Source organism: Cherax quadricarinatus, chromosome 81 (assembly GCF_038502225.1).
Source record: "Cherax quadricarinatus isolate ZL_2023a chromosome 81, ASM3850222v1, whole genome shotgun sequence".
Taxonomy (NCBI): Eukaryota; Metazoa; Arthropoda; class Malacostraca; order Decapoda; family Parastacidae; genus Cherax; species Cherax quadricarinatus.
In genome coordinates this window covers 9,346,024-9,361,023 of record NC_091372.1, presented here as the reverse complement: position 1 = coordinate 9,361,023, position 15,000 = coordinate 9,346,024, and the positions used below count along the sequence as shown (strand labels likewise).

At 37.7% G+C, this 15,000-nt stretch overlaps 3 protein-coding genes across 3 annotated transcripts; 1 reads left to right on the top strand and 2 right to left on the bottom strand.

Annotated features, from left to right (window-relative positions):
- Positions 1–1,283: 1,283 nt before the first annotated feature.
- LOC128699766 (pro-resilin-like) lies at positions 1,284–3,206 on the bottom strand. Its single transcript, XM_053792496.2, has 3 exons — positions 3,112–3,206; positions 2,888–2,962; positions 1,284–1,898 (listed from the first exon to the last, which is right to left on the bottom strand). The coding sequence occupies exons 1-3, from the start codon at positions 3,121–3,123 to the stop codon at positions 1,614–1,616; spliced, it is 372 nt and encodes a 123-aa protein (XP_053648471.1). The 5' UTR covers positions 3,124–3,206; the 3' UTR covers positions 1,284–1,613.
- Positions 3,207–6,506: 3,300 nt separating this feature from the next.
- LOC128699848 (pro-resilin-like) lies at positions 6,507–8,031 on the bottom strand. The gene is made up of 3 exons (XM_053792637.2): positions 7,946–8,031; positions 7,678–7,752; positions 6,507–7,159 (listed from the first exon to the last, which is right to left on the bottom strand). Exons 1-3 carry the CDS (start codon positions 7,955–7,957, stop codon positions 6,830–6,832), a joined length of 417 nt encoding a protein of 138 aa, XP_053648612.1. The 5' UTR covers positions 7,958–8,031; the 3' UTR covers positions 6,507–6,829.
- Positions 8,032–13,520: 5,489 nt separating this feature from the next.
- Positions 13,521–14,951, top strand: LOC128699849 (pro-resilin-like). The gene is made up of 3 exons (XM_053792639.2): positions 13,521–13,532; positions 13,726–13,800; positions 14,304–14,951. The coding sequence occupies exons 1-3, from the start codon at positions 13,521–13,523 to the stop codon at positions 14,631–14,633; spliced, it is 417 nt and encodes a 138-aa protein (XP_053648614.1). The 3' UTR covers positions 14,634–14,951.
- The last annotated feature ends 49 nt before the right edge of the window (positions 14,952–15,000 follow it).

The window sequence follows — 15,000 nt, the reverse complement described above, 5'->3', positions numbered from 1 at the left end:
GCCACGCCACCCATTAACATGGGTAAGCATGGGTAGCCCTTCGTTGATAAACATAAGTGTTTACCCACGAAGGTCACTTCGGTGTTAAGTTAGCATGTAGCCTCCAGTTGTCTCAGCTAAGACGAGGTTGAGTTCTTTCACGAACGAGGCTTCCAGACTGGTCAAGGGCCCTTGGTTAAAGGAACTAGGCGCCGTGTGACCTTCATAAGTTTAATGCTGTCTTCACAACAAAAACAATAATAATAGTTGTCGTATGCGATTTTTAGGCCATAAGAGATATGGGAAGAAGAGTGAGAAGGATTGGGGATAAGACAGAGCATTGATAAAAGTTGTGGATAGACAGGAAAAGAGTTAAGAGAGGTTAAGTGGTCTAACCACTCTGGGCGAGTTTTAAGAGTGATTCGTATTACACACACAAATATATATATATATATATATATATATATATATATATATATATATATATATATATATATATATATATATATATATATATATATATATATATATATATATATATATATATATATATATATATATATATATATATATATATATATATATATATATGTCGTGCCGAATATGTAAAACTGGTCAGTTAGCAAGAACTCATTTAAAATTAAGTCCTTTCTAAAATTTTCTCTTATACGTTTAAAGATAGTTTTTTCATTAATGTTAATGTCAAAATTTTTAATTTTGCTCCAAAAGAATCTTAGAAAACTTACCTAACCTTATTATAACAAGAACAATTTACTTTAGCCTAACCCAACTAAATATATTTTAGATTTGTTTACAATAATTTAATACTAAACAAACAGTGAAATATATATTTTTCGTTAGGTTCAGAATGATTTTTGCGAAATTATTGCATACACAAATTTTCACTTGTCCTATATGGCAAGATGAACGTTGCTATTTAAGCCAAGATCGCAAGTTCTGCTTATTCGGCACGACTATATATATATATATATATTATATATATATATATATATATATATATATATATATATATATATATATATATATATATATATATATATATATATATATATATATATAATGTCATATATATATATATATATATATATATATATATATATATATATATATATATATATATATATACATATATATATATATACCGATTGCTTTTCGTATTATTTGAGAATAATAAAGAGCCGATTGCATTTTCGTATTATTTGAGAATAATAAAGAGCTTAGTTATCAATAAATGTGTTTATTTAGAAGCATATAAACATAAAATCAATATAATAAATTACGGTGGTATACACATGGTATACAGAAATTGGAAATGCGGAGAGTATGTGCGAGAGGATATTAAAAAATAAGACACCTGAAAAAATTCTCATATGTTGTGGAGTTATTGGTGCAGCAGATGTCTGGCATTATTGAAGATGTCTTCGTAGCGAATGGGGAAACAACAGTGAAAAGCCACTCAGGGTGAAACGATCAAAACGTAGATGTTTTGGTCGGTAAGCGAGTCTTCCAGCTATTTTTTTTAAGCACCGCCTTAAATCATCATTTTAGTAAATAGGGATGAGTTGATGTTTCCTATTTTGATTCAGTTGAGTCAGGAGTTGAGTAGGCTATTCTTAGGCGTATGAGGGAGCCTCCCTAGACTCTTCAGATTCTGGGTACTGAGCCTCTCCTTCGTAGGTCACCTCAGCCACGTAGCCTGAGTCACCGTCCACATAGTAAGTCACCTTCTGCAGACGACCATCGGGAAGCTGTACGTAGTACGACCCCTTGGTACTGTCACCATCGCGAGACTCCTGGTGACCGAAGTCGTTATCAGAGTCATCGTCCTTCACGGACCAGTTAAAGTCGTACTTTGCCTCGCTGGACTCTGCTGAGACTTCCACAGAATCAACGGACTCCTGCAAAGATAATTTGATGTTTTTTTCAAGAATGGACAATTTTTTTTTTTAATATTTATATGTATATACCTAATAATATATGTACCAAGAGGTGTATATCACTCAGTGTATATATACTAAGTTCACTTTAATTCCTAATTTAGATGTTAAAAGGTTACATGCAGCTTAAATTACCCTAATGTAGTAGAAAGGCTTTAAACCCAATTAACTAACCTACTCACACGGAGATGTGGAAATTAGTCACTCCATACACAGATCCAGTCATTCAGTACACATTTACATTTGGAAGAAGAATACTTTTTATAGGCATTTCCTTAGATGGACCGAATATTTGATGTATATCTAAGATAAATAACCGTATATACCTTTGCTTCTGTGGTCTGTAAAGTTGGTTGATTTAATATTTAAAGGCTATCGACCACGAGGTTCTTGAAGCTAAAGGTAACATGTACACAACCAGTTTTAGATACTTTAATCCTTAAAACAAGAAATAATCTCTGTGTATATGAACTACAAAGTGTTTATACACTACTGCTTTGTGTATACACATCAAGTGAAATATACGCCTCAGAATATGTACAAAACTGCGTACGGTTATCACTAGAAGGCGCTGCTAAACATGACTTAATGGAAAATCTTAAGAGTATTATAGCTAATGAACTACAGAGTAGGTAAGCATACTAGGGCAGCTTCCCTGTCTTTACATGACAGCATCCTCAAGGTGTTTATAGGAGCCGTCTTTAATTATGATATCAGATCAACTATAAGAAATAGATTGATTACATATACATAGGACGCAGAGTGTGATTTAAACATAAAGTGAGTGACTGTTAAAGGCAATGTGTTACAGGAGCGGAACCTTACCTGTTAGGTAAAAGGAGAGCGAAACGTTGCCACAATAAACATGTCGCATTAGTTGCACATGACTCCTTTTACCTAACATATTGTCGGTAATTCAACCAACATTATTGTCGGACACGAAACCTTACCTGGGGTGGTCCATAGGAGAAAGATGGTCTCTTGTCAGCAACAGCCAGGACCACTAACCCCAAGACTAGCACAATCTGCCAAAGTTTGCTCAATTATTATACTGTCCAGTCCAAACACAAGACTTTGACAAATGTGGCAAGGTAATCTTATGTTCTTATGTTATATTGTCAAGATTTGATATTCTTTAAGCATAATGTCAGTCATTATGTAAACATAAGCTTACCTTAGTGTTCATGATGGTAGAGACGACGAACCAATGATGTTTTCTGTATATACTCCCGGTATATATACTGTTTATATACCCTGTTGAACCATGACGACACACCCACAACATTTTTTTATGTCGCTACACAGGAAGAACTTGATTCTTGCTAGACCTTCACTGCTTAAACACACAGGAAGATATCCTGGTGTTCTTTGCCGAGACATAACCACTGGTCGTCTCTCTTTGTATATCACCCACGATTGTATACATTTTGTAGATACAATAACAATCTAAAATCTATATCTCCACCTGATCCTTACGTAGAATTGGCTTTTTCTTGGGGGTGTCAGTAAGGCTGTGATTATATAATGTGTATTTTATATTCTCAGTATCTTAAACTTGGAGTATGCGACCATCCATATTGATTACGTTACGGAAACTAATCCTGGACACCTCCAATTGGACGATTATACAATTATAATTGTTTAAATAATGTAATTGTTATAGTAATATCATTGCTACAGAAATGTAATTACTTTAGAAAATTAATTGTTTCAGAGTATACAGAATACACAGCCCTGGTTTCTTAGAAAACGAATTGTCAAATCGTTACAGATATCTTTAACAACTTCAACTCCCCAGAAGGTTCCTGCAAGACTGCAAGCGAAGTGTCACTTAAATAAGCACCGAAGGGAGGAGAGAAGCTACAGTTATTTTATCTTCTTTCCCACCTTCAGTGCTCCTGAAGACGCTGTGGAACTTTTCCACAAGACCGACCTCAATGATATCACCAGCGAGGAGGCTTGGCCAAGAGCTGTGAATCGACTACTGCAACGACAAATAGGCGAGTACATTACTAGGGCTCACGACAGTGCCTCCTTCAAGCGCGCGCTGGAGAACAAAATACGCCAGTTTGACTAGTAACGTTTTAAATACGTTTGCCAATCATCTTTACACAAGACGCGAATAATATTAAACTCGCTGAACTTTTCATCCACCTGCTCTGTTACCTGCCTAATAAAGGGTCACCTCATCCTCTCTGATGACCTGTATTGCTGCCCTGTATATTTCCTGCCTCTTCAAATATTCTCCATAAGACTTGACGAAGCATGGGCATCTATACAGTGGGAAGGTGTCGTCAACCAGAGGCTTCGTCAATGGAAAGAGAAACGGTGGACACTGAAGGAGTTTGGGGCCATGAGTCTGTTTCTCTCTGTATTGAGTAGATGAAGTCACTTGTTGGCGAAACGTCTCAAGAATAAAAATGTCCATGTGTTGGACAAATATCTCAGTCATCAACTTGTCGGGTTTTTATACCGTTTATATAAAGATTAGTGTCCAAATAAAACTTTCTGGTAATAAAGATACATCATACACGAGACTTCCTTTCATACCTGCTAGTAAAGAGACATACATGAAGCTTCCTTTCATACCTGCTAGTAAAGAGACATCGTACATGAGGCTTCATTTCTTACCTTTAAGTGCCATAGTTTTGCGTATCATATAGTTCAGAGCATCACCAATCTGGTGGTCCGTGGCCTGGTGGCAAAAGCTCTCGCTTCACACGGTGTGTCTTGGTTCGATTCCCGGCGAGGGTAGAAATATTGGGCGTATTTCCTTCCACCGGTTGTCCATGTTCCCCATCAGTAATAATGGATACCTGGGTGTTAGTGGACTGGTGTGGGTCGCATCCTGGGACCTAGTAGATCATGCCCAATTTTTGGGCATGATCTACTGCCAATAATAGGTCCCGTCCACTTGTGACGGTAACTTCAACTGGTGCACCTCATCTGACTCCAGTATATAAAAAGCCCATCTTCTCAATGCTTCACTTTCATCAAGACTAAGGTACTGAAGACTGGCTGCCGGAATGCGTGACTGATTGCCTTATCTTCCACTGTCCTCTGTGTATAGTTCTACAAGAAAAAGGGACTGTTGCCTATTACGTAGTGAGTCCCTCCTTAGTGGGTGGATACCCAATAGTAACAAGAGAAGACCAACAAAGGTCTCCAGTTTTTATTTAGTATAATACTAAGCTTCTCGATTTATTTAGTAAATTAAAATTAATAAAAAACACTATTTCTTGGCAGGATATGAACAATACAGGTATACCTCTCCTTCGATAAATATATTCAGACATTAGTTCCAGAATGAACAAGCACAGTATGTCACTGTAATCTCTAACACATTCAGAGACTGAAGTATAGTATGAGGCTCATTTACTCCCTAATTAATCTAGTATATACATGTGTTCACAACAGTCGGAATTGGTTAGAGACTCGTCGTCATGAAACTTCAGTTGTGATACAGAGCACAGACTTAGTCTCTCCCAAATCGCTTCACAGAGTGGATAACAACGCAAACGTAATCCACCAAGTATTTCCAACACGAATAAATCGTCATACACTCACTCAATCCGAGAGATCTCGGTCCAAAGGTTCCTGGAATTTTAAAGGGAGACTATATGAGAGCTCATTAGCTGGACGCTTTCTCGACCAGAGGTGAGAATGAAGCACTAGGAGTAAAATTCCCTTGCCTGACATCACCTTGGAATGAGCGGGAGTTTCCGAGGCTCAAACAAGTATAGTAAAAGGACACAAGTGCAACTAATGTGACATTTATTGTGGCAACGTTTCGCTCTCCAGGAGCTTTATCAAGCCATTGATAAAGCTCCTGGAGAGAAACGTACAATAAATGTCACATTAGTTGCAGTGTCCTTTTACTTTTATTGTCGGTAATTCTACCAACTTTATTCTCAAACAAGTACATAAACTAAATAATTCATGGCCAGATAATATTATAAAGCAAATCAGCTTTATTTTAGCTATTAATAAAGATACAGATGATATAATATTAGGTGAAAAAGCCGAAATTACACATTAAGCAAATGACCCTTGTTAAATTGTGGACAAAGGGGGTAACATTGCCTCATTTTCTACTGTCTTCTGTGTATACTTCTATAAGAATGAAGGACTGATTACCTCATCTTACACTGTCTTTGTATGTCATCTTTGTATTGAATGACAGAGCCACTAGCTGCTACAGTGTGTTACATGGAGTAACATCAGTCTTATAAATATCAACATTAATGGTAATATAGATTTCTTTACTACCTTTCTTCATTAATATATCTCTTTCTCTTTGATGTTACACAATTCTCTGAAACGACTCAGGATAAAGAAAACATTTTATTTACACTTCTGTATTTGCTCTTATATCCTGGTTCCCTTCAATAGTTTGACTTTCAACATTTTTTTTTTTTTGGGAAAAAGAAAATGGTATGAAATTTGTTCAATATATTTAATGGAAATAAATATTAATTCATGTCAATAATTTACAAAGTAGAATAGTTGTCATTGAGAACAATAACAATAGTAATATGTCTCATTATCTATGTACATCAGGATGGGAAATAATATGTAAAAGAGAATATCGGAAATTTGATGATGTATGGCAGTGGTAAACATGTTGAGGTGAGATTATTATGATAATAAAGAGTAGTTTAAAACCCGTAGGGCACACACAGTGCCTGGAGAATGGGAGGTAATTATCATCGGAGGAAGGAAAAGTTTGCTCGTTGATACAAGACAGTTGATACGGACTTGAGTGAAGGAATGCTGAAGATAATGGAGTCAATTATTTACACTTGGTCAAGTCTTGATCTCTGGAGATGACATTCTCAGCTCTGTGAAGAACTCAGACTCATCTCTCACGGTAATTTGGAAATGTGAGTCGTTTATTTTGATTCATTAGACTCATCGGAGTCCGGAGCTGAGTAGCGGGGTCTTGGTGGGCTGTACTCCCTGGACTCTTCAGACTCGGGGTACTGAGCCTCTCCCTCGTAGGTCACCTCAGCCACGTAGCCTGAGTCACCGTCCACGTAGTAAGTCACCTTCTGCAGACGACCATCGGGAAGCTGTACGTAGTACGACCCCTTAGTGTTGTCACCATCGCGAGACTCCTGGTGACCGAAGTCGTTGTCAGAGTCATCGTCCTTCACGGACCAGTTGAAGTCGTACTTGGCCTCGCTGGACTCTGCTGAGAATTCCTCAGAGTCACTGGACTCCTGCAAAGATAATTTATGTTAAATGTAATGGTGGAGATTATGTTTACATTGTACAGTAAAAGATAATTCATTGGAAATAATATAATGCTTCAGCTGAACAAAATGTAAAATATTACTAACATTTACAGTTCCACTACTTTCTTAATTTTACATTGAAAATTAGTTAATCTAAGAAATTTAAGTTTAAATTTGATTGTGAGTAACATAGTCACTAAAAATTATTGTCTGTATTATTTGTCATGGTACATAGTGGATGATTTGTCAACACTGAGTAATAAATACAAATGCGAATTATTTCATAGTTGATCACAAGTGTGGAAGAAAACTTACAGGTTAAGAGCGAGCATTTACTGAGGCAACATTTCGTCTTGTGTTGAGTTTTACATAGAGCGAAGTGTTGCCTCAATTAATATTGCTTTGCACCTGTTACTTTTCATCAATATTATCGGCATATCTCTCATGTTTCCACTGAACCAACAGCTGCTCATGGGTGTTGTGTTGCAGGAGCGAGACGTTACCTGGGGTGGTCCATAGGAGAAGGATGGTCTCTTGTCAGCAACAGCCAGGACCACAAACGCCAACAAAAGCACAATCTATCAAAATTATATCAACTGCTATATTATACAGTGATAATACAAGACCTTGACAAGTATTGTAAGAGAGAAATATATTCACAGTGATAAGAAGTGATATTGTTATAAGTACTTGGCACAAAAACGTATGGAGTGTCAATGGGCAACAAGTGATCTTTACCTAATGGGAGTAGAGGTGGGAAAGCTAGCTTACCTTAGTGTTCATGATGGTAGAGCCGAAGAAGCAATGATGCTCTCAATGTGTCCTCCTGACGTATATATACCCAGCTGAGAATTGACCCTCACACTCAAAACATGTTTTTTTGAGAATGCGACACAGGAAGAGCTGGACTCCTGGCAGACCTTCACATGCAAGCTTTACCACACGCTAAGATAATACATACTCGTGTTCTTTACCGGATGATCGACGCTGCCCAGTACTTCTTCTCCAAGTCATCAAGGTGAATACTGAGAGTCTGCCTCGCATTTACCAGACAGAGGATCGAGCCTACACTACTTCGTGTTTGAATAATACACGTAATATTAGCGCTTTACATGATTGATAGTAATAAAAACAACAATAATAATAATAATAATAATAATTAAGAAGAAAAAGAAGAAGAAGAAGCTGGAGGATGAGGAGGAGAAAAACAAGACGAAAACAAGAACATTGACAACAACAACGATAATGACGACACCAAGACGAACAAGAACAAAAATACAAATAAAAACAAAACATTCGCTTTTCAGGGAAATTACTTCACCTAGAAATTAAACATCTGAATAATTTCTAGAATACAGATAAGTCACATATATGTCTAACACAGCAGCCATTTCTTTATAATTATAATAATAATAATAATAATAATAATAATAATAATAATAATAATAATAATAATAATAATAATAATAATAATAATAATAATAATACTTACTTTTTACAAGTACTTGATACAACTTATACAACCCATAGCTGACACCAATGACATACTATATAGAAAGTCCCTTGTTATGTAGAGCATTTCCTGCAACTTAGGTTAATTTCGTCCCCCAGGATGCGACCCACACCAGTCGACTAACACCCAGGTACCTACTTACTGTTAGGTGAAGAGGGAGAGCAAGTGTCTTAAGGAAACATGCCCAGTGTTTCCACCCATACCGGGAATCGAACCACGGGTTTCAATGTGTGAGCTGTGTGCTTCCAACCGAGCCACAGGACATCCCAACGAATCAAACAGGGCAAAGGGGTGCGTATCTCTCCGAGTATATACATGGGGAGGTATTTATCTTATCAGTGTATATACATCGATAAATGTATATCTATCAATATATTTACATGGGGTAATGTGTATCTATCAATGTATATACATCGAGTAATGTATCTATCAATGTATATACACCGAGTAATGTGCATCTATCAATGCATATACATCGAGTAATGTGTATCTATCAATGTATATACACCGAAAGATGTGTATCAGTGTATATACATCAAGAGATGTGTATTTTCAGTGTATATGCATCGATGATTGTGTACCTAAGTGTATATATACCGAAAGATATATATCTGTTCCTGTATATTCATCGATAAAAGTTTATTTGTTAGTGTGCATACATCGAAAGATGTGTATTTTATATACACAATACAGTGACTGGAATAATACACACATAACCCGCACATAGGGGAGACAGAAACTTCTGACTACGCGTCGGATCAAAATGTCGTCGTTATAAACTCTCTCTCCTATGTGCAAGTTAATATTGTAATGTGTATACTCTCTAAAATTTTAGTGGTTATGTATTTAGATTTACAATATCACAAGATTTACACAAAAAGAGGTAATGTTATTGCTTTTCACAACTGAAATCACGGGACAAAAAGCTGCAGTTCTTCCGTTCATTTACATGCTAAGAGTTGTTACTCTGTCTCAGCTCACTTCTAAGAACGAACTTATCTACGGTACTTTACCACCCCCAGGATGCCACCCATTACAGGCATCTAACGCCCTGGTACCTATTTAATAATTTAATTTATTTAATATTATAATAATAATAATATCTTTATTTACTACCAGTACATGTACAAGGTATACAGACCATAGCTGACATCAATGACATACTGCTATATAGAAAGCCGCTTGTTATGCTGAGCATTTCCCGCAAATTAGGTAAATTTTGTCCCAGGATGCGACCCACACCAGTCCACTAGCACCCAGGTACCCATTTTATACTGATGGATGAACATGGACAGCAGGTGTCTTATGGAAACACGTCCCTAATGTTTTCCAGTCGTACCGGAGGAGATTCGAACTCCGGAACTCAGTGCGTGCGCTAGCGATCGCGCTAGGTGAACATGGACAGCGGGTATGTGGAGACTAGACCGTATTTCTCACATTGCCTGGGAAGCGACGTACCTCTGAGACACGGACCACCTTATAAATGAGAAAGAAATACCTAAAAATTTGAACTATCTTAAGGACAGACATCAAGGTGACGTCACCAGCAACACCATCTGGTAGTTCCGTAAACGGTGATGTTGAAGAGAAACCTACTGAGTAAATGGGGGTCGATCAGGGTGGATGGGCGGGGCAGGTAGTGTATGAGGGCGGCTGGGTGGGTAGAATGACTGGATGCTGCCACCCTTACTCCTCTCACAGAGTCAAGGGCATCTCGCGACAATGACTTCAGCTGGTACCCACTGCCCCAGACATAAGCAACGCTCACCACGGGCACGCACATTTTCTAACGCAACACTATAATTTTTTCGTGTTGCAGCGTCGCATTTGTTACCATGCATAACAGCCACTGTGAAAAAACAGTGAATTTCAAATCGCTTTCGTGATTTCTCACATTATCAAGGAACAGTTCCTTGATAATGTGAGAAATCACGATAGCGCTTGGAAATTCACTATTTTTTTCCACAGTGATTGTTCTGCATATTGTAATATCACCTGTTTACTGTGATTTATTGCAAATGTTACTACGTATGATAACTGGTGTAACACTATGTATACCTGTACCTAAATAAGCTAAGTAGTATTGTGCTGTAAAAGGATTATACTTGCTGTATCTTCAGTACAAGTCGCAGCTCTGTGGAGCTGGATACAACAGCTCAAAACCAACAGTTGTTGTTATACACATCTGCGTAATTGTAAGGATTTTGGAATTTACGTCAAACACATGTTTAATCTTGTATCCTTACTTGTATCTTTCAAACTTTTTTTTGTATCACATTGCTTAATAATGTTTAATGTGAAGATGGTATCACATAAGGTCGAAAACTAGATCAATCCTATACATTGGATATATATATGCTGAGAGTTTATCTTGGATATTAGAGGTTACATGCGTGGTTTATAATCATCGTGTAGTCGACAGGCTTTAAACCCCATTAACCAACCATCGACCCCATATAACATTTCTGGCATATTTTATTACGTTGCCAAAAAATGTGAATACCTTAAACAACTTATCCCATCGCGTTGAGATTCAAAGGGTTATTAGTGCTGTCCACGCAAGACAGCTCCTGAGAGAATGATGGTAAATATGCTTTCTTCTTTCTTTTTTTTTTGACTCAGCCTACCTTCGTCAGAGACGGCCTATGTGATAAAGAAAAATATCATTTAATAATCAGATATGTACAGCACAAGGCGAAGGCCAGTCAACATGTGTTGGGGAGTGTGGCTTACAAGGTGGAGGTCACTGTGTACCAACACTCTCTCTCTCTAGTGATGGCCTTTTGGTCCAGGGAATTGGAGCTACGGCTCACGTTCCTCGGATTAAACATAATTACCTTCTATTCCTCGAAGGGTAAATAACCCATATTGCTAGAAATTTCCCAACGAATATAAAATTAATAGCAATAATAATAATAATAATAATAATAATAATAATAATAATAATAATAATAATAATAATAATAATAATAAGAGTAATAATAATAACTAATAATTAATAATAATAATAATAATAATAATAATAATAATAATAATAATAATAATAATAATAATAATGAGTAATAATAATAACTAATAATAATAATAATAATAATAATAATAATAATAATAATAATAATAATAATAATAATAATAATAATAATAATAACAATAATGATATCAAGGCTCTGTGGACACCTGGACAGGTGGACTTGTCTGAGACCGCCTTAGGTGCAGCGGAAGTACCAATTACTGCCCATTAGCCTCCACGGTAGGTAACTCAGGAAGGCAGCCACACCCGTCACTGATCAGGTACTTCCTGATCTCATTACAACACTTTTTCTAAAGCTGTTTTTTTAAAAGCTAGCCAAGGTATTAGCTGGACACATTCTTCCGCTCATCTCCAGCTCCTTTTGCTGCTCTTTTCCAGCTCTTTTGCTCTCTAAACAAAGACAGCAGGTATTAAGAGACTTCGTAAGAGCTGTTATAGTACCTCAGTTCAGTTACCTGCTAAGAGATATTATCCTATCTCAGCTCATTTACTAGCTGAATTTATCCTTACCTCGGCTCATTGACTAGAGACGAGCTGTTATCCCGCCTCAGCTCGTTTACACCTGGTACCCATGTTTACATACCAGTACGTACGTTCCTGGGTGTTATTTGATTGTCATTTCGCAGTTTTAACAGAGATATGTACAGTCGTGTATTTACAAAGAGCAATAATTTGGTACCCGGGTACTGGTTGGCTACTGTGGGTGCCATCCGGTTGGCGCGTTTTAGACATGACTGGTCTTCGTAGTGAGGTAGATAAGTCTTTAACTAGACAACAAGGACGTAGGAATAAGCATTTGCTAGTCTGTAATTCAGCTGAAGTGGGATAACAGAACTTCAGTGGGCTGAGGTAGGATAGGCGGTCTTAGCTTGTGAGCAAACAGAAGGATGATAATAGATCTAAGCCTGTGAATTAGATTGGGAAGAATATTGTTTTGGCTCTGGGTTCTTATCGTTTATGTCGTGTGATTCAATTATTATTATTATAATCAAGGGGGAAGCGCTAAACCCGGAGGATTATACAGCGCCTGGGGGGGGGGATATGTGGAAGGCATTCAGGCTTAATTCGGGGAACTGGAGCACAGATCCAATTCCCTAAATCAAGAGCCCCTCACCAACATCAAGGAACCTTCCTTGAGGGGCGTGTGATTCAAGAAGTTGACGGCTGAATGGTTTATTATCTAGAGCTGTAATTAAACCAAACCCTCAGCGTATATGCACTGAGAGATGCTCATTTCTCAGTAGATATGAACTGGGAAATACTCATCTTTATCTGTGTATATACTCTGAGAGAGAAGCATCTTTCGGGGTATATACACAGATACACTCCTCTCACTGTATGTACACTGAGACACACACACACACACACACACACCTCGGTGTATATACAATGAGAGACATATACACCTCTCGGTGTATACGCACTCAAATGCGCATCTTTCATTGTATACACACAACATGCACACATCTCGGTTCTATGTAAAGGACAAGGTTACATAAGGTTACGCCAGGGTAAAAAAGAAAAAACTAGGAATCCCTACCTCCCAGTCTGCCGAAATCACACCTAATTGGTTTCAATTAATTTGCAGTGGATGTACGGAGCAGAGTCAGCCATCCGGGAAAAAACATGAGGATACCGTCCCTTAGCGGACAGTATCCTAGTGAAGGTCTGACAGGAGTCAAGTTCCTCCCGTGTAGGGCCACAAAAAAACATGCTTTGAGTATGAGGGTCAATTCTCAGCTGGGTATATATACGTCAGGAGGACACATTGAGAGCATCATTGCTTCTTCGGCTCTACCATCATGAACACTAAGGTAAGCTCGCTTTCCCACCTCTACTCCCATTAGGTAAAGATCACTTGTTGCCCATTGACACTCCATACGTTTTTGTGCCAAGTACTTATAACAATATCACTTCTTATCACTGTGAATATATTTCTCTCTTACAATATTTGTCAAGGTCTTGTATTATCACTGTATAATATAGCAGTTGATATAATTTTGACAGATTGTGCTTTTGTTGGCGTTTGTGGTCCTGGCTGTTGCTGACAAGAGACCATCCTTCTCCTATGGACCACCCCAGGTAACGTCTCGCTCCTGCAACACAACACCCATGAGCAGCTGTTGGTTCAGTGGAAACATGAGCGATATGCCGATAATATTTATGCAAAGTAACATGTGTAAAGCAAATATTTATTGAGGCAACGTTTCGCCGTAAACTGTGAAGCTGTACACAGGGCGAAACGTTGCCACCTGTGAGTTTTCTTCCACACTTGTGATCAACAAAGGAAATAGTTCACATCTGTATTTATTACTCAGTGTTGACAAATCATCCACTATGTACCATGACAAATAATACAGACAATAATTTTTAGTGACTATGTTACTCACAATCAAATTTAAACTTAAATTTCTTAGATTAACTAATTTTCAATATAAAATTAACAAAGTAGTGGAACTGTAAATGTTAGTAATATTTCACATTTTGTTCAGCTGAAGCATTATGTTATTTCCAATGGATGATCTTTTACTATACAATGTAAACATAATCTCCACCATTACATTTAACATAAATTATCTTTGCAGGAGTCCAGTGACTCTGAGGAATTCTCAGCAGAGTCCAGCGAGGCCAAGTACGACTTTAACTGGTCCGTGAAGGACGATGACTCTGACAACGACTTCGGTCACCAGGAGTCTCGCGATGGTGACAACACTAAGGGGTCGTACTACGTACAGCTTCCCGATGGTCGTCTGCAGAAGGTGACTTACTACGTGGATGGTGACTCAGGCTACGTGGCTGAGGTGACCTACGAGGGAGAGGCTCAGTACCCCGAGTCTGAAGAGTCCAGGGAGTACAGCCCACCAAGACCCCGCTACTCAGCTCCGGACTCCGATGAGTCTAATGAATCAAAATAAACGACTCACATTTCCAAATTACCGTGAGAGATGAGTCTGAGTTCTTCACAGAGCTGAGAATGTCATCTCCAGAGATCAAGACTTGACCAAGTGTAAATAATTGACTCCATTATCTTCAGCATTCCTTCACTCAAGTCCGTATCAACTGTCTTGTATCAACGAGCAAACTTTTCCTTCCTCCGATGATAATTACCTCCCATTCTCCAGGCACTATGTGTGCCCTACGGGTTTTAAACTACTCTTTATTATCATAATAATCTCACCTCAACATGTTTACCACTGCCATACATCATCAAATTTCCGATATTCTCTTTTACATATTATTTCCCATCCTGATGTACATAGATAATGAGACATATTACTATTG

Bases quoted from the DNA above. Each gene is read 5' to 3' on its own strand.
- LOC128699766 (XM_053792496.2), bottom strand. The intron at 1,899-2,887 runs GTAAGGTTTCGT...TTATCTTTGCAG, and splicing joins TCTCCTATGGACCACCCCAG to GAGTCCGTTGATTCTGTGGA.
- LOC128699848 (XM_053792637.2), bottom strand. The intron at 7,160-7,677 runs GTAACGTCTCGC...TTATCTTTGCAG, and splicing joins TCTCCTATGGACCACCCCAG to GAGTCCAGTGACTCTGAGGA.
- LOC128699849 (XM_053792639.2), top strand. The intron at 13,801-14,303 runs GTAACGTCTCGC...TTATCTTTGCAG, and splicing joins TCTCCTATGGACCACCCCAG to GAGTCCAGTGACTCTGAGGA.